This window comes from Anas platyrhynchos, chromosome 12, assembly GCF_047663525.1.
Source record: "Anas platyrhynchos isolate ZD024472 breed Pekin duck chromosome 12, IASCAAS_PekinDuck_T2T, whole genome shotgun sequence".
Lineage (NCBI taxonomy): Eukaryota > Metazoa > Chordata > Aves > Anseriformes > Anatidae > Anas > Anas platyrhynchos.
Window position 1 is genome coordinate 12994285 of NC_092598.1, and position 21430 is coordinate 13015714.

Sequence of the window (21430 nt, forward strand, 5' to 3'; positions counted from 1 at the left end):
TTCTACGAGTGCCTAGGCCAGGAGCTTGCAACTTATATTTGGAAAATAGAAGAAAAAGGGGAAAAGCCGTGCGGGCTGCACCCTAACCAAAATAAACAGCACCACCGGGGGCTGCGCCGTGCCCGTGCCCTCAGAGCGGGGCAGGAGCGCTGCAGACGCTGCAGCCTGCGAAGCCTCGAGAGGCCTTTTCACCAAAACCCCCTCAAATAACCCCAAAACCCAGACCTGTGCGTCCCGGAACTCCACCACCACATTCTCGCTGCTCCAGCGCGCCGCCATCTTGCGCCGCCCCGCCGCCGGCCATGGGGGCGGGCCGAGAGGGGGGGGGGGAGCGGAGCCTGAGCCGCGGGGGCCGCTGGGAGTTGTAGTTTTACCACCCCCAACCCACCGCCTCCAGCGCACGGCTCCCGGTGCGGGCAGAGAGGGGGCTGCTGGGAAATGGAGTCCCCCCGCTTTGTTCCACGGAGAGGCGAGGGGGCTGCTGGGAGTTGTAGTTCCCCCGCACCCCCCGTGCTCACCGAGCCCCCCGCTCCCGGTGCCCGCACCCCCCCGGTGCCCACCCCCCCGGTGCCCCCCAGCGGGGCCTCGCCCCCCCCTCTCGGTGCTCAGCGGGCGTGGGGCGGGCGCTGCCCGCAGACCCCAAGCCCTGACCCCTGCAGGGCTGAACGGGGGGGGCTCGGGGGTATCCCCGGTGGGGGCGAACCGCGGAGCCCCGGGGGGGGCTGAGGGGGCGGCCCCGGTCCCGGAGCCTCGTCCCCGGGCAGCAGCGCAGGGGTTAAGGGCGGCGGGGCCGGGGGGGGGCCGGGGGCGGGAGCATGCGTGCTGCCGGCCTCTATTGTCTCCGCCGCGGCTCCCAGCACCCAGCACCCAGCCGGTGCTGGCGGTGGCGGCGGGGCCGGGCCCGGCGGAGCGCGGAGGAGCCGCGGAGCGGGGCCCGGCCGCCCCTATGGGCCGCAGCTGAGCGCCACCCTCGGCCCCCCCCCCCCCCAGGCAGGAGCCAGGCGGCGGCGGCCCGGCCCCGCAGCCCCCCCCCCCCTCCCCCTTTCCTCCCCCCCCATCCATCCCCGTCCCCTCCCGGTCCCCTCCCGGTCCCCTCCCGGTCCCCCCTTTCCCTCCCGGTGCCCCCCCCCCCGTGCCTCCCCGCGGGGCTCCCGGGATGGCCGGGGCGGGGGCGGGCGGGCGGCCGTAGCCGCTTTTTTCCCCCCCCCCCTCTCCCACCCCCCCACCCCCCTCCCACCCCCCCACCCCCCTCCCACCCCCACCCCCCCAACCCCTTTAATCCCCCCTCAACCCCCCTGAAGCCTCCCCCCCCCCCCCCATCCCCTCCCCTCCCTTCCCCGCCGCCTTCCTTCCGCCTCCTCCTCCCCTCCGCCGCCACCGGGGGCCGGCTCTGGGCTTCCCTCCGGCCCCGTTGCCGTTCGGTGCCGGTTGCCGGTGCCCATGGGGGGCAAGCAGAGCACGGCGGCCCGCTCCCGGGGCCCTTTCCCCGGGGTGGCGGCGGATGACAGCGCCGTGCCGCCGCCGGGAGGCGGGGGGGGGCCGCCCCCGTTCGGCCATTACCGGCCGGGGGTGGGAGGAGGAGGAGGAGGAGGAGGAGGAGGAGGAGGAGGAGGGGGGGGGGGTGGCGGAGGTGCCATGGGGCTGCGCAGCCGCTCGGTCAGCTCGGTGGCCGGGATGGGCGGGATGGAGCCGGCGGGCGGCGGGGCCGGCCCCTTCGGGCTGTACGGCCGGGCTGCGGCGGGGGGGGAGGCCGAGAGACCCCCCCCGGGTGTCGGTGGTGTCGGTGGAGGCGGTGGGGGACCGGGGACCGACTCCACGTACGCCCATGGCAACGGTTACCAGGAGCCGGGAGGCGGTCGCCATAGGGACGGGATGCTCTACCTGGGGGCCCGGGCCTCGCTGGCCGACGCGCTGCCCCTGCACATCGCCCCGCGCTGGTTCGGAGCGCACAGCGGTGAGTGGCACCCCCCCGGCACCCTGACCCTGCTCCCCGCATCGGGTTTGGCTGGGCACAACGCTTGGCTTGGCTTCGTGGTGCCTTCCCCGGTGATATCCCCGCTCCTCGTCCTGCTGCTGGGTGGGGTGCCTTGGGTATGGTCATCACAAGCTCTTTCCCTGCTTTGGCTCTGCTTTTTTTTGGCTTCTTCCCGGCTTGGTGTCCTGGGTTGCGTTGGGTATGGCCACCCCGAGGTCCTTCTCCTTGCTTCACCTCCCGTCTTCCAGCCCTTTCCCTGATCATCACCCTGGGTTGCGTTGGGCATGGTCACCACCAGACCTTTCCCCTCACTTCATCCCCATTTTTCCATCCCTTTACCCACCCATCACCCTGGGTTGCGTTGGGCATGGTCACCACCAGACCTTTCCCCTCACTTCATCCCCCTTTTTCCATCCCCTTCCCCGCTCATCACCCTGGGTTGCATTGGGCACGGCCACCCCAAACCCTCTCTCTTCACTTCATCCCCATTTTTCCATCCCTTTACCCACTCATCACCCTGGGTTGCGTTGGGCATGGTCACCCCCAGACCCTCTTCTCACTCCATCCCCTCTTTTCCAGCCCCTTCCCCACTCATCATCCTAAGTCGTGTTGGGCACAGCCACCCCAAACCCTCTCTCCTCACTCCATCCCTCCTTTCCCATCCCCTTCCCCACTCATCACCCTGGGTTGCGTTGGGCATGGCAACCCCCAGATCCTTCCCCTCTCTTCACTTCCCTTTTTTCCACCCCCTTTCCCATTCATCATCCCAGGTCGTGTTGGGCACAGCTGCCCCCAGAGCCTTCCCCTCATTTCATCCCCTTTTTCTAACCCCTTCCATTCTTATATGTCCTGGCTTGCCTTGCTCATGACCACCTCCAGATCCTTCCCCTTGCTTCACCCCTTTTTCCCCAGCCCCTTCCCTCCTCATCACCCCGGGTTGGGCCCGGCCACCCCCACTATTTGGGAGGAGGGTGGGCATCCCCTGGCTTTGTCTGCTCTTATCCTAAATAATTTGCCCCCTCTCCAGCATGGGCTGGGGGTTGGTGCCCGTGCAGTGGTTGTGTCAAGGTCAAGGCAGGCAGGGGCGGTGGGAGGAGGAGGTTTTCCCCCCGGGAGGTGTTATTTTGGAAGCAGGGGACGTGCCATCCTCGTGGGGCTCGGGGACAACGGGGGGAAGGTGTCCAAGGATGGTGTCGGGGTGCTGGAGCCCGAGCTCTGGCTTTTGAGGGTCGGTTTGGGTTCCTCGTGCTGCTTTCGGAGGTGTGGGGGGGGTGTCAGGCAGTTCTCCTGCCTCGGGTACCAGGGAAAAGGGCTGGAGAGCGAGATGTGGGATTTTTTTTCTCCTTTGTTTCTCCGGGGAGAGGCCGGGGCGGGTGTTCCCGTTCCAGCTGGCACCGTGGCGATGCCGGGGAGGAAGCCGAGGAGGAACTGCCTGCCTCGTTAATGGGGCCGGGGCGCTCCTACAGGAAACGTCTGGGGCCGAGAGGAGGGGGCAAGGCTGTCCCCCCCCCCAAAAAAAAACCCTGGCGGGTGTCCCGGTGCCCGGGGAGCCCGGCGTGTGAGCGGGGCTGTGTCACTGACCCACTTTCGGCTGGGTACGGGGAGCGAGGTGGGAGGTCCTCCCTTCCCCTCCTGGTTAGGCATTTCGGGGATGTCTCCGTGCGTTTCCTGGAACAGGCTGGGATTCCTCTCCCACCCGGCCCCTCTGCTCCCTCCCGGAGCATGACGCGGTCTGGGAATTTCATAACGCGCCTCGGGACAATGCCTCGCTCTCAGGAAGGCTGGAAACCGAACCAGTGGACGGGAACAAAGTGCAGAACGAGCCTCGTGGGGCCCCGTTTCCTACATCCAGCTTGGGCTTGTTCCCCGGGGGCTGCTCTTCCCAGCTGGAGCGGGACCACCTCTCCTTGTCTCCTGCCCCCGAGTGGGCCGGAGAGGAGAGGGGGTCCCGGTGGGGTTTGGGCAGGACTGGTACTGCTCCCTGGGGGGATTCTCCGCAGGACCACCCTGTAGCTAACGTGGAGATGGTCACTGGCAGGCTCTGGCTGATTTTTAAGCAACTATTCCCAAAGTACAGCGCCGAGAGGCGAAAACCTCTTAGCCATGGAGGTTAGGAGCGAAGGAGCAGGGCTGCGAGCCCGTCTGGGCACGTGGGGAGGGCTGGTTGTGGGCTGGCTCTCCCGGCACGCGTTCCCTCTCCCGATGGAGCGGATCCCGTTTCCTGCCGGGGCTTTTCCCAGGCGTGCCCGCTGCACCTGAAACCGCTCTGGGATTTCCGTGCCTGCCCCGGGTTTCGGAGACCCGCCTGGTGTCTGGCGCTGCTGGGAGGTGACAAAGCAGCTTGGGCAATCCTGGAGTTTTGCTCGCCGCGTCTGAGCGCCCTTCCCCATCACCAGACCTCGCAACGCCAAGGCTGGGAGGGAGAACACGGAAAAAGGAGACTCGTGGCTCAGCGCCGCGCACCTCCAGGTCTGCGTGGTTCTCCTGGCGCTGCTCTCATTGTTTGTCTCCATCGGGGGATCTTGAGGACTTGGCCGAGGCTGTAAGTAGCTTAAAGTTTCTCGGGAAATCCCCCTCGTCGCCCAAAGCCCTCGAGTGTTTAAAGCTCTGTTAAATCCACATCTCCCCGTCAGCCAGTTGAGCCCGGGGAAGCTCATCCTTCTGCGCGCTGCCGTCAGGAATATCGCAGCCTCCCGGCAAAGCGAGCTGTCTTGGATAGAAGCAGCAAAACTGGGGGACCTCCTCTGCCAAACTGCCTGCCGCCGAGTGGAGCAGGGGGATGTCCGGCCCCGGTGATCCTCTGGGCACGTTGGAGAGGGAAAGGAGCTGGAAACATCACCCAGCCCTGGGGCAGGGCTCACTCACCGAGGGAGGAGGTGAAGACGGATGAATGCCCAGCCAGCTGGCAAGGGGCATGCCTGCAGCACGGCCTTGCACGAGCACGGAGCTCTCCTACCCTAAAAGAGGATGGATTTGTTCTAGCGGGCTGCTGGAGGGACTCCACGTTTGGGGCAGCAGCTCCTCTGGCAGGCGGGAGCACCAAAACCCACCAAAGCACGGCTTTAAGGTGCGCCAGCAGCCCGCAGATGAAGTTCAGCGTGTCGGCGTGGTGCGTTATCCCCCGGCCCCGCAGCGAGAGCAAGCAGAGGCTTCCCCTGCCGTTACCACTCCTGCACCCTGCAGGAATCCCTCGGCTGCCTCACCTGGGCACTGGGCACTAATTACCGGGCCCGCTAACGAGCTTGGCTGGGCTCGCTCCGCTCTAAACCCGCGTGTAAATGCGAGCAGGGAGCTGCGTGCGCCCGGCGCGCCGGAGAGCGGTGCGCCCGGGGCTGACCCACTTCCCAGCCAGGATTGCTGGCTTATCCCACGCCGGTTTGTTTTGCTGAGGTGTTTGTTCCAGTGCCTGGAAGAAGCGTGAAGGTTTTTCTGGTAGTTATTAACGTGCTCTTAGGGCTCCTCTCCCTCCTCGGCGCTGGCCGGAGGATGGATGAGCCGCGGACATCTTTGGTGGAGGAGCAGGACCAGGGCTGGCAGCCGGCCAGGGGAGCTCAGGGAATCATGGGAAGATGCTATTAAACAGTGACAATTAATTGTGAAAGGAGCGCAGGGAAGGAGAAAAACCCACTTTGGGGGCAAAAAAAAGTGTATTTTCTCCCCTGATGCTGTGGCACCCCGGCAGGCCGGTGGGTGACCGCGAGGCGCATCTCATCCCCTGCTGCTGGTGCGCCCGAACCCCAGCTGTGCCGAAAACCTGGGTTTGAATCCCCGTGACCTGGCTTTCTGCCGATTTCCCCAGTTTCATCCCAGTTTTCAACGTGCCTGCTGAAAACTGTGCTCGGCTCCGGGGCAGCTTGGAGCAGGCCGGGGAGGCGCAGCTGCAGGAAGCCGCTCGCCTGGGGCCCCTTCTTGTGCCGCCCCGCGGCGTTTCCGTGGGCAGAGCCCAGCCACGCGGGCTTCCTGCCCTGCAGGGAGGGGAGCACCTGCTGCAGGGGGCGAGGGCTGCTCACCCCCCTGCGTTTTGGGTAAAATCCTTCCCTGGCCTGTGGGTTCTTGCTGTAAGGAGCGTTTCTCTCTTCGGTGCCGTGCCGGACAGGCTGCAGCGTGGCTGGGCCGTGGATCTGGCTCTCCTTTCCTGGCTTTTCCTTCCCCTCCTGCCCTGTAGAGCTGAGCGATGGCAGCTGCCATCGGGACAGCCTCAGGGTTGTGCTGCATGGGCAGCGTTACCTGGGGAAATTCTGCCTCTCAGGGTTGTTCTGTATTAGCTGGGGAAATTCTGCCTCTCTGCTCGGCTCGCACCCCTGTGGGCATCACCAGCCGCGCAGGAGCGAGGCCACGCGCTCTGCACACCCATTTTGGGGTATTTTGTAGGGGATTGTTGGAAACATCGACCCTGTCAGCAGCTTTAGCGACGCCAGCAGAAGTTTCCGAGGGCTGTGCTTGCCCCCGAGCCCCCTGGGCTCGCTGCTCGTCGAGGTGACACCAGCCGTGGCTCCGGGGGGGACCGGTGCCCGCCGGGCGTGGAAATGGGGCTGCGCCGGGGGACGCGCAGCGGCAGGGACAGAGAATTGAACCGAAAGCAGCTCCGAGCTGTTTCCTGGCCCTGGCAGGAAGGACGGCGTGACAACGGCGGGTATTTTTAGAGGCCAGCTGCCTGCAACGCAAGAGGAAAGCAGCAGCAGAGGCTTTGCAGGGGCTTCTGCTGGCGCCTCCGAGCTGCGCCGACCTGCCCGGCGTGCCCATCGCGCCTCCGAGCCTGCAGGGTTTCATGTTTGTGTTTTTAGGGTTTTATTTAGAGAAGCCTGCCTCGATGGTGAGGGAAAACCCGCAGCTTCTCCTGGAGCTGTAGTAATTCCTCGGGAGCCCCACTGTGTGGAGCGCCGTGGTGGCACCAGGCCCCCCTTTTGGTACATCCCTCAGAGGCCACGACAGCTGTAGCCGGGGAGGACGAGGGCTTGTCCTTATCCAGCTGCCCCAAATTCTTATCTGGAGGGAGAAGGAGCGGCTGTGGGGCCAGGATGGGTTTGGGGGTGTGCATGGCTGAGCACAGTCCCCGTGCCATGCCCTGCACCAGCACCAGGGCTCTGGGAGCGGTGCTGAGCCAGGTTTGGGGATTTCACAGCCATGCACTGCCCGTGGATGTGTTTTTTCCTGCGCCCTCACTGCCTGCTCCTGAAAATTCCCCTTTCTTGGCCCAAAGTGGGTTTCTCCAGGCACTCCGCAGTGGCTCGAGCTCATGGCTGGGGGCTCCACGCGTCTCGTGCAGGGCAGGTGGCCAGGCCGCCTCCTTCCCACGTGAAATATCCCGGCGGAAAAAAAAATCAGAGCGCCCAAGCCAGCCCCGTGGACGCAGGGCTCCTCTGCTTCGCTTTGCTGTTCTCTGGGATGCTAAAATTAGCTTTGGGCTACACGCTATTCCTTAGGAAGCTCATTCCCTGCAGCTGGGGGTGTTTTCTGCGGTAAAGCAGGGCTGGAGGCAGGGCGAGCATCCCGGGCTGGAGGGACTGATCCTGCGGCACAGCCGGGGCTGCAGGAAGGATAAAATACCTGTGCTTTGATCCCGAAATGGTGACCGCAGCCCTAAAAGGGGCAGGAAAGGGGGGACGTGTGGGCTGTAGCAGCTGTTTGCACATGAGGATGTGTGTGCGAGGAGGCTGCCTCAGCGAGGGAGGCAGCTCCTCGGCCAGGAGCACAGGATGAGAGCAGGAGACGTGGCTGAGGTTTCCAAACCTCCAGCCAGCAGCCTGGGGCTTACCCCTGAGCTCGGGGTGCTGCATGGGGTGGCAGAGCTCGGTGTGATGTCCCACCAGGCTGGAGGCAGCCGGGGAGGCAGGGATTTCCTACAGCAGCATCGGGAACAATCCCTGGTGGGGTACGGCCGTGGCTGTGGTTACGGATGGGTTGGAAACTGCCTTTACCCTCCCAAAGCCCTGCCATGGCCCGGTGGTGCTTTTGGCACCGTCAGGGTTAACCGCGGGGCGTTTTCAGCTCTTTTCGGATCTGCTGGAGGCTTCAGAGGTTCCCAGCTCTGCTCTGCCAGGCTCTCTAAAATTAACCGTGTAACCTGCCTAAAAATACTCAGAGGGCACCAGCCCCCGGAGAGCGCGAGCGCTGCTTGCTCACGGTTTCTAGACCGAGCCGTCGGAGAGATGAGGTCACCTCGCGGCGTGTTTCACAACCCTGGAAAGCCCTTGGCTTTCTCAAAGGCTGCAAGATAACCTCGTCCTCAAACCCCACCTGCCCCCGGGGGCTCCAGGAGAGCAGCGGGCAGCTCAGGCCAGGAGGGGGGCTGAGAGCTGGGGGCTGCGCCCATCCTGCAGCACCCGGGGAGGCACGAAGGGTCCTCAACCTCCCCGTGGGCACGGGAGGCCAGGAGAGGAGGAATAGCTGAGCCCTTCCCCTCTCTTTTTTATTTTTTTAGGTGTGTGGGAGGAGGACGGAAAGGGCTGGAGGAGGAGGAGGAGGGAGGGAGCTGAATTTTCCATGAGCAGCTGTCAAAACGTAATCTCCTGCGTCGCTCACGCAGGCAGGATCGATTAACGGGGATTTCGGGGACCTGGAAACCACCGGGGCAGGGTGTGGGCAGCGGCCCCTCGGGGCACCATCTGGGGCCGGCTGTCCCCCGGCTCCTCGTGGGGCTGATGGGTTTTTGGGGACCCCCGTGAGCATCGCCCCTGCCCCCCGGCAGCTGCTCTCGCCACGCCAGGAATTTGTGCCGACAGCTGGGGCGCAGCCTCTCCGCGCTGCCTCCTCGCTCCGGCCCAGACAGGCCCACTTGTGCAAGTTGCATTTTCATCATTTTTTTTTAAAGAAATTATTATTTTTCCTCCCCCCGCCTCCACCTCGTGAAAGGCCGAGCCTGGAAAGTCTGCGCTTGGCCGAGCCCCAGCCCCGCTCGGCATCGCGCCGCTCACGTGCATCAGGGCCCCTTTTTGGGGTTCACACCGTGCATTTGGGCATCCTCCCCGTGTCCTTGCTTTGGGGACACGGTGGCCGGGGTCCCTGTCCCTCCCCAGCTCCCTTTGCCCAGCTCGAATGTCTCGTAGGGCCCTGCTGGGTGCCAGCAGATCTGGGGCAGCCGTTTAAAATAGCGCCTTGGCACAGAAAAAAGGGGGGGGACCGGGGCTTTGGCACCGGCAGTGCTGGAGGAAACGAGGTCTTGCGGAGACGTGGGCCCTTCCCAGCGGCTCGCTGCGGGTCAGCAAGGAGCTGCTGGTCCCAAAAACCCGAGGATGTCGCTGCTGGAAGCGGGTCCCTGGGGCTGGGCTGGGTGCCCGTGGTGCTGCGGGGACGGAGAGCGTGTCCCCGGGGGGAGGCAGGCTGGGAGGCTATCCGAGCCCTCTCTATAAATACACCGGCAGGGTAAACACTTGGGAGGGGAAAAAAAGGCTATTTAAGCAAGCGGGCACTGCTGCCACGAGGTATAAATTGGTCAGGAGCAATTTTAGGCGGGCAACGGGACGGCACATTGACCCCCTGCCTCCCGGCTCCGTCCCTTCGGCTGGGGCAAGGCACGGTGCGGGGCTGGAGGGGCGAGCGGGGTCCCCAAACGTCCCTCCTGCTCCCAGCCACCCGCAGCACTCATCCTTGCTGAGATTTCCTGAGGAATTTCCCCCCGTGAGGGGAAGGGGGTCAGCGGCTCTGTCCGAGGCTTTCCAAGAACCCCCAAATCCCCCTGCCACATCCGCTTGGTGGCAAACCAGAACCCTGATTCATCCTCAGATAATTTGTGCACGCTCCTTTTCCTCCCCGAACAGGCTTTGCATATCTATGAAGCGAGCTCTTAAGCAGCACTGCAGTCAGACCTGATCTGCTTTTAGAAGACGGGTCCTTAAATTACCCGCTCCCTCTCTGCAGGCAGGGAATTGCTCTGGTGCAGACCCGCGCCGGTGGCCTCAGCATCTCCACGGCCTCTGTTGGAGCTCTGTGGGGGCACGGAGCCGGGCTGCGGGAGGGCACGGAGCCCCGGGCACCGTCCCGAGCCTGGGACCTGTGGCTGGGTTGGGGTTTTGCTCGCTGGAGGCGCTGGTTTTGCTCGCAGGATGAGACAAAAGCACTGAAGCAGGATTAGGGATGGACGGGGAGAGGGGATGCGCCGTGCCCTGGAGCCAGCAGGATGGGCTGAACCTGGAACCCGGGGGTCTGGATGAGCCTGGGGTGTCACTGGGGACTTTTTGGGACGTGGCACGGCCACAACCCGGGGTGGTGGCAGGGGGACGTGTCCCCAAATCACGGCCCAGCCCCTCGGTGCTGCGTGCCCAGGGCTGCTCCTCGCCCTTTAAAGCCGGGCAGCAGCTGGTGGCCACGTGTGCCCTGCGCCCTCTGCGCCACCGGGCGCCCCGGCTCGGCTGGCTGTCCCCACGCTGCCACTGCTGGTGGCCACCACGCAGGATGAGCGCAGGGCCAGCGGGCACGGCGTGGGGCAGGTGCCACCATGCAGGCGGCGGGTGAGGGCGTGGGGTACCCCCGGGGGGCTCCCCGGGACACGGGGTGGGCTCTTCTCCTCCTCCTCCTCCTCCTCCCCTGGCTGAGGGCTCTTCTCTCTGCTCTCCCTCCAGGTTTCAAGTGCCCCATTTGCTCCAAATCCGTGGCTTCTGACGAGATGGAAATGCACTTTATCATGTGTCTGAGCAAACCTCGCCTCTCCTACAACGGTAAGGGCGCGGGGAGGGCAGGAGGGACGCTCGGGCAGGCTGGGGCTGCGGGCTTGCCAAGAGGGCTGCGCTCCAGCTGCCGTCCACGGCTCGCCCTCCGTGCCTTGTCCTTGCTGCTTTCCCCTGGGGACCTTTTGTTACGTGTCCCTGTCCCCGTGTTGCTCACCACGCCGTGCCGTGCCGGAGGGACCTGTCCCGGGCTTATATCCTGCCCCGCAAGGGCAGGGCTCACGGTGGTGGTTTTTTGGCAAAACCTGGCAAAACCCAGCTCGGTGGGAAACCCATTGTGGGACGAACCCCCCCACGGTCCAAGCAGGGGGCCACGGTCTCACCGCTGCCCTCTCCTCGCAGACGACGTGCTGACCAAGGACGCCGGCGAGTGCGTGATCTGCCTGGAGGAGCTGCTGCAGGGGGATACGATAGCCAGGCTGCCCTGCCTCTGCATTTATCACAAAAGGTACGGCGAGGGGACGGCGGGGGGGTGGCACGGGGGTGGCAGCATGGTGGTGACACGCTGTCCTCTCCCCAGCTGTATAGATTCATGGTTTGAAGTGAACAGATCGTGCCCAGAGCATCCTTCTGATTGACCCGCCGGGCGTGCTTGCTGACTTCTCTCTAAGGTGAGCCCGCGGCGGCGGGGGGGGAACGGGGCTGTTTTCCTCTTAAACCCTCTGGGATGGTTCCAAAATTGGGGGGGAGGCGGGCAGGAGGGTCGGGGAGGGGGACGCGTGGCTCCTGCAGCCACCGTGCTGACGCGGCGCCGTCTCTGTTCGCAGGGCACCTTGCTACACCTGCTGTACCTCCGCTCCCTGTGCCACCACCCGCCCCGCCTGGACTTTTGGGCTGACGCTCAATTCCTCGAGAAGATTTAAAAATTAAAACCCAGAAACTTGAATCCACTTGGGACAACAATTATTATTATTTTTAATTTTATTTTATTATTTTTATTTGTCTTTTTTTTTTTTTTAATTTAAAAGATTTAAAAAAAAAAAAGAATAAGAAGCATCCAGGAGGAGAGACAGTGTGAGAAAAGCGGAGCGCCCCGCTCTCCCCTCCGCAGCCGCTGGCCACGAGGAGGGATCTGCCACCACGGGAGGCCCCGGGGACGCTCCCCAACGCCCTCGGCCCAAACCCTGCCATGATGTTTGGCCTTTTTCTCCCCGAAACGCCCGGAGACGCCGCCGGGGGACAGCCGGCCAAACGGAGCACGCGGCCACCTCTCACCGGCAGCCCCCCCACCTCCCACCCGGACTCGCCTGGCGCCCCGGGGGCTCTGCTCGGTTTTTTTGCACTGACTAAAAGGGGAATTTTCTCCTCTCTCCCTTTTGGAGATCTCCACCCCGGCCCCCGGCAGCGCGTGGCGGGGACTCTGCCCCACGCCGGGAGCGGGGCCACCGCTCTCCCCCCGCCGCCGCGGCGCAGGGGGGGGGGGGTCGTGTCTTTCAAGTGTTTACAATGAGAAAAACAAAACAAAAAAAAAAAAAGGAAAAAAAAAAAAAACAGAGAAAACCGACAAAACAGCAACAAAAAAAAAATAATTAAATGAAGCTTCGTGTTGACTGGCGTGTTCTTCGATTTGAGCTTCCCTGCCCCGGTGATGTTTACAGACTGGTCACTCTTTAACTCAGCTATAACCACTCAGAGACTGGACAGCCGCAGCATCCCCGCCGCCCCCCCTCCCGCCGTTGCCAAATTTGACCCCCCCACCCTTTTCTTCCCGTCGCCTTCCAGCCGAATCCTTTTGGGGAGGGGATTTGGGAGGCCTCCTGTTGGATCCCCCAAGGCGTGAGCGTCTCGCCCGGACGCCCTCGGCCCCGCCGCCGTGCGCTCCCCCCCCGGTGGGTGCCGGACCCCCCCCGTGTGACGGCCGTGCCCCCCGTCCCCGTCCCCTCCCGGCGCGGCGGGCATGTTTTCGTTGGTGAGACCTCCCCTGCTGGTGGCCGTGCCCCCGCGGGAAACGTTTCTGTATTTATATATTAAAAAAAAATCCAAAAAAAAAAAAAGACAAAAAAAAAAAAAAATCGGGGAGGGGGAAACGAGTTCAAGAGCTTGGGGGGAGCTTCCTTCATTAGTCAAGGTGTTTTGATATGGTATTAAAACAATGTTCAATAAAATATTCACTGTTATTTTATTTCACTGGCCTTCTTGGAGAAGCAGGGGTACCGGGGGGGTGCCGGAGCCCCCTCCCCACAAATCCCCAAAAAGCCAGGGGTGCGGCGTGCTTCCTCGGGGCGGGGGGGGGTGGGCGCTCACAGCACCTTGCCGGGGTTCATCAGGTGGTGGGGGTCCAGCGCCGCCTTGATGCGCCGCATGGTGTCCAGCCCCTGGGGGCCCAGCTCCTCCCGCAGCAGCTCCCTCTTGCCCAGCCCCACGCCGTGCTCCCCGGTGCAGGTGCCACCCGCAGCCAGCGCCCGCCTTGGGGGGACGGGGACATCAGCGGGGACATCCCGGGGGGGGGGGTCCCCAAAGCCACCCGTGCGCCCGTGCGCACCCACCTGCCCAGGCGCTCGGCGAAGTCGTGGACGCGCCGGGCTTCATCCGGGTCATCGGGGTGGAAGACGAGGATGCAGTGGAAGTTGCCGTCACCCACGTGTCCCACCATGGGCCCTGGGGGGACAACGGGGGTGAGGGGGGGGCAGCGGGGCGGGGAGGTGGTGCAGGGAGGGGGGCAGCGCCCACCGGTGAGGCCGGCGTCCCGCAGGTCCCGCTGGGTCTCCACCACGACGCCGGGCAGGCGGGAGATGGGCACGCAGACGTCGGTGGAGTAGCCCTGGGGTTGGGATATGTGAGCAGAGGTGCGCGGGGACATTGTGGGGAGGGGGACGCGGCGCTGCCCCCCCCTCACCTGGCAGCCAGGCCGCAGGGCCAGGGCGGCGAACCAGGCGCTGTGGCGTGCGGACCAGAGCCGCTCGCGCTCCTCCGGTGCCCGCGCCCAGGCCGGGATGGAGCCGCCGTGCAGCCGCACCAGCTCCTCTGGGGTGGGGGGAGATGGGGCCGGGGTGGTTGGAGCCACAGCAGCCCCCTGACGTGTGCCCGCTCCCCCCGAGATCAGGGCTGGGTGCTTGGGGATCTCCCCAGAGCCTGGTGTGGCCCCAGCGCCCAGCCCTGTCCCTGGGCACCAGCCCTTGCCCGCCTCCCATGTCCCTCACCCCAGATCCTCACCATGGACCCCCAGCCCTGTTCCTGCGCCCCCCATCCCCATCCCTGCTCCCTGTCCCTCCCCCAGGACCCTGCTGTGCACCCACCATGGGCACCCCTCCCTCACCACAGGACCCCACTGGGACCCACCCCAGCTCCCCACCGTGTCCCCATCCCCATCCCCGTCCCCATGTCCCGGTCCCCCTCCCAGTGCCCCCCCGGCCCTACCCGCCTGCTGCTGCTGCTCGGCCAGGCCCTGCTGGGAGCCGTGCAGCTCCAGGAACAGCGTGGCCGCCTCCGGCAGCTCCAGCCTGCTGTAACGGCTGCAGGCACCCGCCATCACCTCGTCCAGGAGCTCTGGGTGGGAGGAGGAGGCGCTGAGACCCGTGGGGTTGTCCCGTCACCATCCTCTCCCTGTCCCTGTCCCCTCTCCATCCTGTCCTTGTTGCACCCACCGATGCGCGCCACGGGCACTGCCGCCTGCAGCACCTGCACGGTGCAAGCCACGGCCGCCTGCACGCTGGGGAAGGAGCAGACAGCAGCGGCCACGGCCTCGGGCAGCGGGTGCAGCCGCAACGTCGCCTGCGTCAGGAAGCCCAGGGTGCCCTCGGAGCCCACGAAGAGCGAGGTCAGGTCGTAGCCGGCTGCGCTTTTCCTGCACGGGGGCGTTTGAGAGACCCCCAGCCTGGTTGCCTGCCCCCCCCCCGTGTCCCCCTCCCCGGGTACCTGGCGTGGCGCCCGGGGCCGGCGGTGTGCAGCAGGCTCCCGTCGGGCAGCACCACGCGCAGGTTGAGCACGTTGGGCCGCATGGTGCCGTAGCGCACGGCGTTGGTGCCCGAGGCGCCCGTGGCCGCCATGCCGCACAGCGAGGCGTCCGCCCCGGGGTCTGGGGACGGGCAGCGAGAGGGCAAACGGGACGGGGACAGGGAGAGGGGACCCCGCTGTGACACCAGCCCGTGGCACCGGGACCCCGGGGACAACGGCAACCCCAGCCCGTGGCACCCCTGGGATCTGGGCACCCCCAGCCCGCACCCATCTGCAGCACCCCCAGCCCCCCTGGCACATCCCAGCACCCCCAGTCTCATGGGCACCCCAGCACCCCCAGTGCTCCCAGTAACCAGAGCAGCCCAAAGCCACCCAGTCCAACCCCCACGTCTTGTCCCATGGGCTCCCCTGTCCATCCCAGTGCTCCCAGTGCTCCCAGCACCCCTTGACCCCCCGCAGCGGGTGCCGCCCCCACGGTACCGACGGGGAACCAGAGCCCGGTGCCACGCAGGTGGCTGTTGAGGGCCTTGCGGGTGACGCCGGGCTCCACGGCCACCGAGAAGTCCTCGAGGCTCAGCTCCGAGATGGTGGCCATGAGGCTCAGGTCGAAGCAGACGCCGCCCTGGCACGGGCATGGCTTGGCTCGCACCGGGCACCGCGGGGCACGCAGGGGGACGGGGAAGGGGACGGGGACGGGGACGGGGGTCTCTGTACCTGCACGGCGTTGACGCCGCCCTCCAGGCCGGTGCCGGTGCCAAAGGGCACCATGGGGACGCGGTGGCGGTGGCAGAGAGCCGCCAGCTCCTGCACCTGCGCCACGTCCTGGGGCCACACCACGGCGTCCGGGGGCGCACACCTGGGGACAGAGCGGCCCCGCTGCCCCCCTGTGCCCAAAAAAACCCCGGAACCATCCCCACACTCTGGGTCCTGGTGCCCCCCCCCCCAACCTGTGCATGGACTCATCGTGCCCGTGCTGCTCGCACACTGCCGCCGCCGTGGAGACGTTGGGGCCGCCGACCACATCCCGAAGGGCTTCCAGCAAGCCGGGGGGCAGCGGGCGCTGTGTGGGGGGTGTGGGGACCAGTCAGGGGGGGCAGGCTCCCCGCGCCCACCCCCTGTGCCCCCCTCTCTCTGCCTCTGCCTCTGGGGGGACCCCAGCGCCGGTCCCGTCCCCACCTTGCTGCAGCAGCCGCGGCGCCCCACGGCCCCCGCCAGCCCCAGCGCCCGCCGCAGGGCCATGGTGGGGACAGGGCCCAGCTGCTCCCGGCCCCTTGGCCTGGCCCCAAGGCCCCGCTGCTCCCTCCCGCGCCACAGGCGTTAAGGTGGCCCCGCACACCTCCGGCACGCACCAGCCTCTCGGCCCCTTGGCTGTCCCACGGCCCCGGCACCGGCCCTGCTCCTGGCCTCGGGCACCGGGGAGCCCGTTCCTGTGACCCCATAGCCCCGGGACTGTGTGGGGTTTGGGGGGGCACCCACACGTTGCCCCGCTCCCGGGTGCCGGCTCCTGTCCCCAAGGAACCACTTGTGCCCGGCCTCCGCTGAGCGTGGCCGGGGGTCCCCGTGCCCAAACAGCCACCCCAGTGTCCCCACTGGCGGCCCCGTGTCCCCACCCTCCCCCTCTCCAGGTTCCTGAGCACGGAGGCGGCAGGTCGGGGGCACAGAGCTTTATTTGGGGCCTCAGTTGGCCGCCAGTATGGAGTCGATCCAGGCGCGCAGCTCGGTGACGCGGGCATACACACCGGGCATGGAGGTGGAGCAGCTGCTGCTGCCCCACGAGACGATGCCCACCAGGGTCCAGGCGCCGTCCTTCTGGCACACCAGCGGGCCCCCGGAGTCGCCCTGCGGGCAGCGGGGTGAGGCTGGGGGCCGGGGCGAGGGGAAGCGGGGCCGGGGCCGGGGCTGGGGCCCCGTGGCCACGTACCATGCAGGAGGAGGCTCCGTCAGCGCCGGCGCACACCATCACGTCGTAGATGCGGTACCCCCAGTACTGCTTGCACTGCGCGTTGGTCAGCAGGGGCAGGGCCACTTGCTGCAGCACCGCCGGCGTCGTGTCGGCTGCGGGCGAGCAGGGGGGCGTCAGCACCCGCACGGCCCCCGGGGACGGCACGGGGAGGGGAGCGGGGACGGGGACGGGGCCGCGGTACCCGAGGCGTCGGTGAGCCCCCAGCCCGTGGTGACGCAGGTCAGGCCCCCGGGGAAGTCATCGGTGGCCTGGGGCAGGCAGACGGGGGACACGCGGGCGTTCAGCTGCGCCGGGGTGGCCAGCTTGATCAGCGTGATGTCGTTGCGGACGGTCAGCGAGCTGTAGCTGGGGTTGCGGAAGACCTGCAGCAGGCGGCAGCGCTCCCAGTGCCCGCACCCCCGGCTGGGGCAGCGGGCGCTGGCGGGGACGCACGGGGACCCCCGGGCACGGGTGCCAGCCCCCGGGACTCAGGGGGGTCGGGGACAGCCCAGGGGCTGGCGGGGACCCGTGCACCGGGGGGGGACTGGTGGGACCTGGCTCAGACCCCACGGGGCTCTCCTGGGGCTGCTGGGGGCCAGGGAGCAGGGACCGAGGCCCAGAGCCCACCCCAAGGACCCAAGCCCTGAAGAGAGCAGGAGCAGGGACTCCATGGGGACCCCGTCCCCGATACGAGGGGCACCAGGCACACCGAGGGGACCTGACCCTGGGGACGAGGGCCCCGCAGGGCTCCCGGCGGTGGCCACAGCACCCGCAGGCCCCCGGCCCCGCGCCGGCCGTACCTTGGCAATGGACAGCCTCTGCACGTCCCCGGACTCGGTCTCCTGGTCGTACTCGCCCAGCACCACGGCGTCAGTGGTCCTGGGCAAGGCAGACGCTGAGCCCCAGGGGCACCCCGCGCACCCACGGCCGCCCCCGCCACCCCACGGCCACCCGGCACCTACTTGACGCCGCAGTGGGCAGCGGTGACCACCCACTGCTCGCTGATCAGGGACCCGCCGCAGAAGTGGAAGTTGCCGTAGCGCTGCCGGACAGAGAGCTGCTGTCAGCCCCGCACCACGCGGCCCCGCTCCCGCTCCCGGCCCCATTCCCGTTCCCGAGGCGGGCACTCACCTGCAGGGACACCTGCCAGGGCCAGGAGCCGGGCACCGCCGGCTCCCCGCCGACGATGCGGTTGTAGCCGCGGATGACGGGTGCGATGGCGGGCACGCCGCAGCCTGCGGGACGGGCACAGCCGTGGGACAGGGCCCTCGGCCGCTCCGGCCCCGCTCCCCAGCCCCAGCCCTGCGCCTCCCCGGCCTGCCCAGCCCCGGCCCCACGCACTTGCCGCGGCGCGGGCAGAGCCCGCCAGAGCCAGGCAGCTCAGCAGCCACAGCAGAGCCATTGCCGAGAGCAGGGAACAGGCTGGGCACGGGGCACGGCGCCTCTTATACACCCGTGGTCCCCGTGCTGGCCTTGGGGCGGTGGCCTTCAGCGATAGCACGGCACCGTGCCAGCTCTGGCACCGTGGGGGTCACCCAACCCCATGGTGCCACATGGGGCCTGGCCTTGGAGCCACCACAGCCCCCAAATGTCCTGGGAACAGCCAGCTGAAAGGCAGCTTTGCTGGAACTGCTCGCGGTGCTCAAAGTCATGGTGCACTCCTTGTTGGCCATGAGCTAGCGACGTCCCTTGAGGCACAGACCAGGAATGGCCTCCTGGGTGCGTCGGGCAGGGGGGTGCTGGTGGGTGCCCCTCGGCACCCCTGGCTGGGTGCTGGGCACAGCACTGGGCTCCCCAGGACAGGGTGGGCATGGGCACCCCAGGGAATGGGTGCGAGGTGCTGGAGGGCCCGGAGCCTCCCTGCAATTAGGGAGGGGAGGCCAGGAGCTGGGACCCTCGGGGGGGTGCAGCAGCTGGGGGGGACCCCGTCCATGGCTGCGTGCAGGTGGCTGCAATGGGATGGAGCCAGGTGCTGCTCAGCAGTGTCTGGGGATGGGGCGGGGGGCAGCAGGCACCACATGGAGCTCAGGAGGTTCCCCCCACACGTTGGGAAGTGTCTCTGTGCAGTGTGGGTGGCTGAGAGTGGGCACAGGTCACTCAGAGAGGGTCCTTGTGGTCTCCATCATTGGAGGTCTCCAAACCCACCTGGGCTTGGCGCTGGGTGGCCCTGCTGGAGCAGGGTGGCACCGGGTGACACCAGGAGGTCCCTGCCCACCCCAAACACTCTGCAATCACCTGCCCCTCACACAGGGCCACAAAGCGCTATGGGGCCGGGACTTATCTCCCACCAACAGCACCCAACGTCCTTTGGCCAAGGCTACATGCCCCCAGGTGTGATGCTCCCAGACCCCGTCCAGGGGCGGTGCCGCGTGCTGCGCTATCGCTGAAGGCCAGCACCCCAAGGCCAGCACGGGGACCACGGGTGTATAAGAGGCGCCGTGCCCCGTGCCCAGCCTGTTCCCTGCTCTCGGCAATGGCTCTGCTGTGGCTGCTGAGCTGCCTGGCTCTGGCGGGCTCTGCCCGCGCCGCGGCAAGTGCGTGGGGCCGGGGCTGGGCGGGCCGGGGAGGCGCAGGGCTGGGGCTGGGGAGCGGGGCCGGAGCGGCCGAGGGCCCTGTCCCACGGCTGCGCCCGTCCCGCAGGCTGCGGCGTGCCCGCCATCACACCCGTCATCCGCGGCTACAACCGCATCGTCGGCGGGGAGCCGGCGGTGCCCGGCTCCTGGCCCTGGCAGGTGTCCCTGCAGGTGAGTGCCCGCCTCGGGAACGGGAACGGGAGCGGGGCCGCGTGGTGCGGGGCTGACAGCAGCTCTCTGTCCGGCAGCGCTACGGCAACTTCCACTTCTGCGGCGGGTCCCTGATCAGCGAGCAGTGGGTGGTCACCGCTGCCCACTGCGGCGTCAAGTAGGTGCCGGGTGGCCGTGGGGTGGCGGGGGCGGCCGTGGGTGCGCGGGGTGCCCCTGGGGCTCAGCGTCTGCCTTGCCCAGGACCACTGACGCCGTGGTGCTGGGCGAGTACGACCAGGAGACCGAGTCCGGGGACGTGCAGAGGCTGTCCATCGCCAAGGTACGGCCGGCACGGGGCCGGGGGCCTGCGGGTGCTGTGGCCGCCGCCGGGAGCCCTGCGGGGCCCTCGTCCCCAGGGTCAGGTCCCCTCGGTGTGCCTGGTGCCCCTCGTATCGGGGACGGGGTCCCCATGGAGTCCCCGCTCCTGCTCTCTTCAGGGCTTGGGTCCTTGGGGTGGGCTCTGGGCCTCGGTCCCTGCTCCCTGGCCCCAGCAGCCCTAGGACAGTCCCGTGGGGTCTGAGCCAGGTCCCACCAGTCCCCCCCCGGTGCATGGGTCCCCGCCAGCCCCTGGGCTGTCCCCGACCCCCCTGAGTCCCGGGGGCTGGCACCCGTGCCCGGGGGTCCCCGTGCGTCCCCGCCAGCGCCCGCTGCCCCAGCCGGGGGTGCGGGCACTGGGAGCGCTGCCGCCTGCTGCAGGTCTTCCGCAACCCCAGCTACAGCTCGCTGACCGTCCGCAACGACATCACGCTGATCAAGCTGGCCACCCCGGCGCAGCTGAACGCCCGCGTGTCCCCCGTCTGCCTGCCCCAGGCCACCGATGACTTCCCCGGGGGCCTGACCTGCGTCACCACGGGCTGGGGGCTCACCGACGCCTCGGGTACCGCGGCCCCGTCCCCGTCCCTGTCCCTGTCCCTATGCCGTCCCCGGGGGCCGTGCGGGTGCTGACGCCCCCCTGCTCGCCCGCAGCCGACACGACGCCGGCGGTGCTGCAGCAAGTGGCCCTGCCCCTGCTGACCAACGCGCAGTGCAAGCAGTACTGGGGGTACCGCATCTACGACGTGATGGTGTGCGCCGGCGCTGACGGAGCCTCCTCCTGCATGGTACGTGGCCACGGGGCCCCAGCCCCGGCCCCAGTCCCGCTTCCCCTCGCCCCGGCCCCCAGCCTCACCCCGCTGCCCGCAGGGCGACTCCGGGGGCCCGCTGGTGTGCCAGAAGGACGGCGCCTGGACCCTGGTGGGCATCGTCTCGTGGGGCAGCAGCAGCTGCTCCACCTCCATGCCCGCCGTGTACGCCCGCGTCACCGAGCTGCGCGCCTGGATCGACTCCGTGCTGGCGGCCAACTGAGGCCCCAAATAAAGCTCTGTGCCCCCGACCTGCCGCCTCCGTGCTCGGGAACCTGAACAGGGGGAGGGTGGGGACACGGGGCCGCCAGTGGGGACACCGGGGTGGCCGTTTGGGCACGGGGACCCCCGGCCACGCTCAGCGGAGGCCGGGCACAAGTGGCCTCCGTGGGGACAGGAGCCGGCGCTCAGGAGCGGGGCAACGTGTGGGTGCCCCCCCAAATCCCACACAGTCCTGGGGCTATGGGGTCACAGGAACGGGCTCCCTGGTGCCCGAGGCCAGGAGCAGGGCCGGTGCTGGGGCCGTGGGACAGCCGAGGGGCCGAGAGGCCGGTGCGTGCCGGAGGTGTGCGGGGCCACCTTAACGCCTGTGGCGCGGGAGGGAGCAGCGGGGCCTTGGGGCCAGGCCAAGGGGCCGGGAGCAGCTGGGCCCTGTCCCCACCATGGCCCTGCGGCGGGCGCTGGGGCTGGCGGGGGCCGTGGGGCGCCGCGGCTGCTGCAGCAAGGTGGGGACGGGACCGGTGCTGTGGTCCCGTCACGGATGGGGATGGGGCTGTGGTGGGGAAATGGGGTGGGTCCCAATGGGGCCCCATGGTGAGGGAGGGGTGCCCATGGCAGGTGCACCCAGGGCTACTCCACCGACGTCTGCGTGCCCATCTCCCGCCTGCCCGGCATCGTGGTGGGGACCCAGGGGGACCTGGGGGACACCGGTCCCACCGGTGGGCGCTGCCTCCCCCTGCACCACCTCCCCTCCCCGCTGCCCCCGCTCACCCCCGTCCCCATTTTGGGACATGTGGGCGATGGCAACTTCCACTGCATCCTCGTCTTCCCCC

The 21430-nt window shown here is 67.5% G+C and overlaps 5 protein-coding genes and 1 long non-coding RNA gene across 10 annotated transcripts in view; 3 read left to right on the forward strand and 3 right to left on the reverse strand.

Moving 5' to 3' along the window:
- Window positions 1-1202, reverse strand: part of WDR59 (WD repeat domain 59) — a 45575-nt gene extending 44373 nt beyond the window's left edge. For all 5 annotated transcript variants that reach the window (XM_027465979.3, XM_027465978.3, XM_072044032.1 and 2 more), the window contains exon 1: window positions 226-1202. In XM_027465979.3, the coding sequence (XP_027321780.3) occupies window positions 226-1062 (837 nt within the window). In that variant the 5' untranslated portion in view covers window positions 1063-1202. The remainder of the gene's footprint in view (window positions 1-225) is intronic.
- Window positions 1203-1316: 114 nt separating this feature from the next.
- ZNRF1 (zinc and ring finger 1) lies at window positions 1317-11249 on the forward strand. The gene is made up of 4 exons (XM_072044038.1): window positions 1317-1954; window positions 10534-10629; window positions 10981-11086; window positions 11159-11249. Exons 1-4 carry the CDS (start codon window positions 1441-1443, stop codon window positions 11214-11216), a joined length of 774 nt encoding a protein of 257 aa, XP_071900139.1. The 5' UTR covers window positions 1317-1440; the 3' UTR covers window positions 11217-11249.
- Window positions 1961-5397, forward strand: LOC140003539 (uncharacterized). The gene is made up of 2 exons (XR_011812370.1): window positions 1961-4517; window positions 4609-5397. It is a non-coding gene; the product is annotated as an uncharacterized lncRNA (long non-coding RNA).
- A 1484-nt stretch (window positions 11250-12733) lies between the features above and the next one.
- On the reverse strand, window positions 12734-15843 carry LDHD (lactate dehydrogenase D). The gene is made up of 11 exons (XM_072044036.1): window positions 15709-15843; window positions 15480-15592; window positions 15247-15388; window positions 15013-15154; window positions 14494-14653; window positions 14223-14422; window positions 13996-14124; window positions 13475-13602; window positions 13309-13399; window positions 13125-13236; window positions 12734-13044 (listed from the first exon to the last, which is right to left on the reverse strand). Exons 1-11 carry the CDS (start codon window positions 15769-15771, stop codon window positions 12879-12881), a joined length of 1446 nt encoding a protein of 481 aa, XP_071900137.1. The 5' UTR covers window positions 15772-15843; the 3' UTR covers window positions 12734-12878.
- Window positions 15844-16181: 338 nt separating this feature from the next.
- On the reverse strand, window positions 16182-17882 carry LOC119718180 (chymotrypsinogen B-like). The gene is made up of 7 exons (XM_072044037.1): window positions 17816-17882; window positions 17606-17709; window positions 17437-17516; window positions 17275-17353; window positions 16677-16857; window positions 16454-16587; window positions 16182-16371 (listed from the first exon to the last, which is right to left on the reverse strand). Exons 1-7 carry the CDS (start codon window positions 17874-17876, stop codon window positions 16210-16212), a joined length of 801 nt encoding a protein of 266 aa, XP_071900138.1. The 5' UTR covers window positions 17877-17882; the 3' UTR covers window positions 16182-16209.
- A 1031-nt stretch (window positions 17883-18913) lies between these two features.
- LOC101790190 (chymotrypsinogen B) lies at window positions 18914-20629 on the forward strand. The gene is made up of 7 exons (XM_038185391.2): window positions 18914-19008; window positions 19115-19218; window positions 19296-19375; window positions 19459-19537; window positions 19954-20134; window positions 20224-20357; window positions 20440-20629. Exons 1-7 carry the CDS (start codon window positions 18948-18950, stop codon window positions 20599-20601), a joined length of 801 nt encoding a protein of 266 aa, XP_038041319.2. The 5' UTR covers window positions 18914-18947; the 3' UTR covers window positions 20602-20629.
- Window positions 20630-21430: the final 801 nt, after the last annotated feature.

Coding starts and splice junctions, on each gene's coding strand:
- ZNRF1 (XM_072044038.1), top strand. CDS start 1,441: ATGGGGGGCAAGCAGAGCACGGCGGCCCGCTCCCGGGGCCCTTTCCCC. Junction 1,955..10,533: donor CTGGTTCGGAGCGCACAGCG/GTGAGTGGCACC, acceptor CTCTCCCTCCAG/GTTTCAAGTGCCCCATTTGC. Junction 11,087..11,158: donor CTCTGCATTTATCACAAAAG/GTACGGCGAGGG, acceptor TCCTCTCCCCAG/CTGTATAGATTCATGGTTTG.
- LDHD (XM_072044036.1), bottom strand. CDS start 15,771: ATGGCCCTGCGGCGGGCGCTGGGGCTGGCGGGGGCCGTGGGGCGCCGC. Junction 14,423..14,493: donor GGCCCCGGGCGCCACGCCAG/GTACCCGGGGAG, acceptor GCCCCCGTGCAG/GAAAAGCGCAGCCGGCTACG. Junction 14,125..14,222: donor AGTGCCCGTGGCGCGCATCG/GTGGGTGCAACA, acceptor CCTCCCACCCAG/AGCTCCTGGACGAGGTGATG.
- LOC119718180 (XM_072044037.1), bottom strand. CDS start 17,876: ATGGCTCTGCTGTGGCTGCTGAGCTGCCTGGCTCTGGCGGGCTCTGCC. Junction 17,710..17,815: donor CTCTGCCCGCGCCGCGGCAA/GTGCGTGGGGCC, acceptor CCCGTCCCGCAG/GCTGCGGCGTGCCCGCCATC. Junction 17,354..17,436: donor GCTGCCCACTGCGGCGTCAA/GTAGGTGCCGGG, acceptor TGCCTTGCCCAG/GACCACTGACGCCGTGGTGC.
- LOC101790190 (XM_038185391.2), top strand. CDS start 18,948: ATGGCTCTGCTGTGGCTGCTGAGCTGCCTGGCTCTGGCGGGCTCTGCC. Junction 19,376..19,458: donor GCTGCCCACTGCGGCGTCAA/GTAGGTGCCGGG, acceptor TGCCTTGCCCAG/GACCACTGACGCCGTGGTGC. Junction 20,358..20,439: donor ACGGAGCCTCCTCCTGCATG/GTACGTGGCCAC, acceptor CGCTGCCCGCAG/GGCGACTCCGGGGGCCCGCT.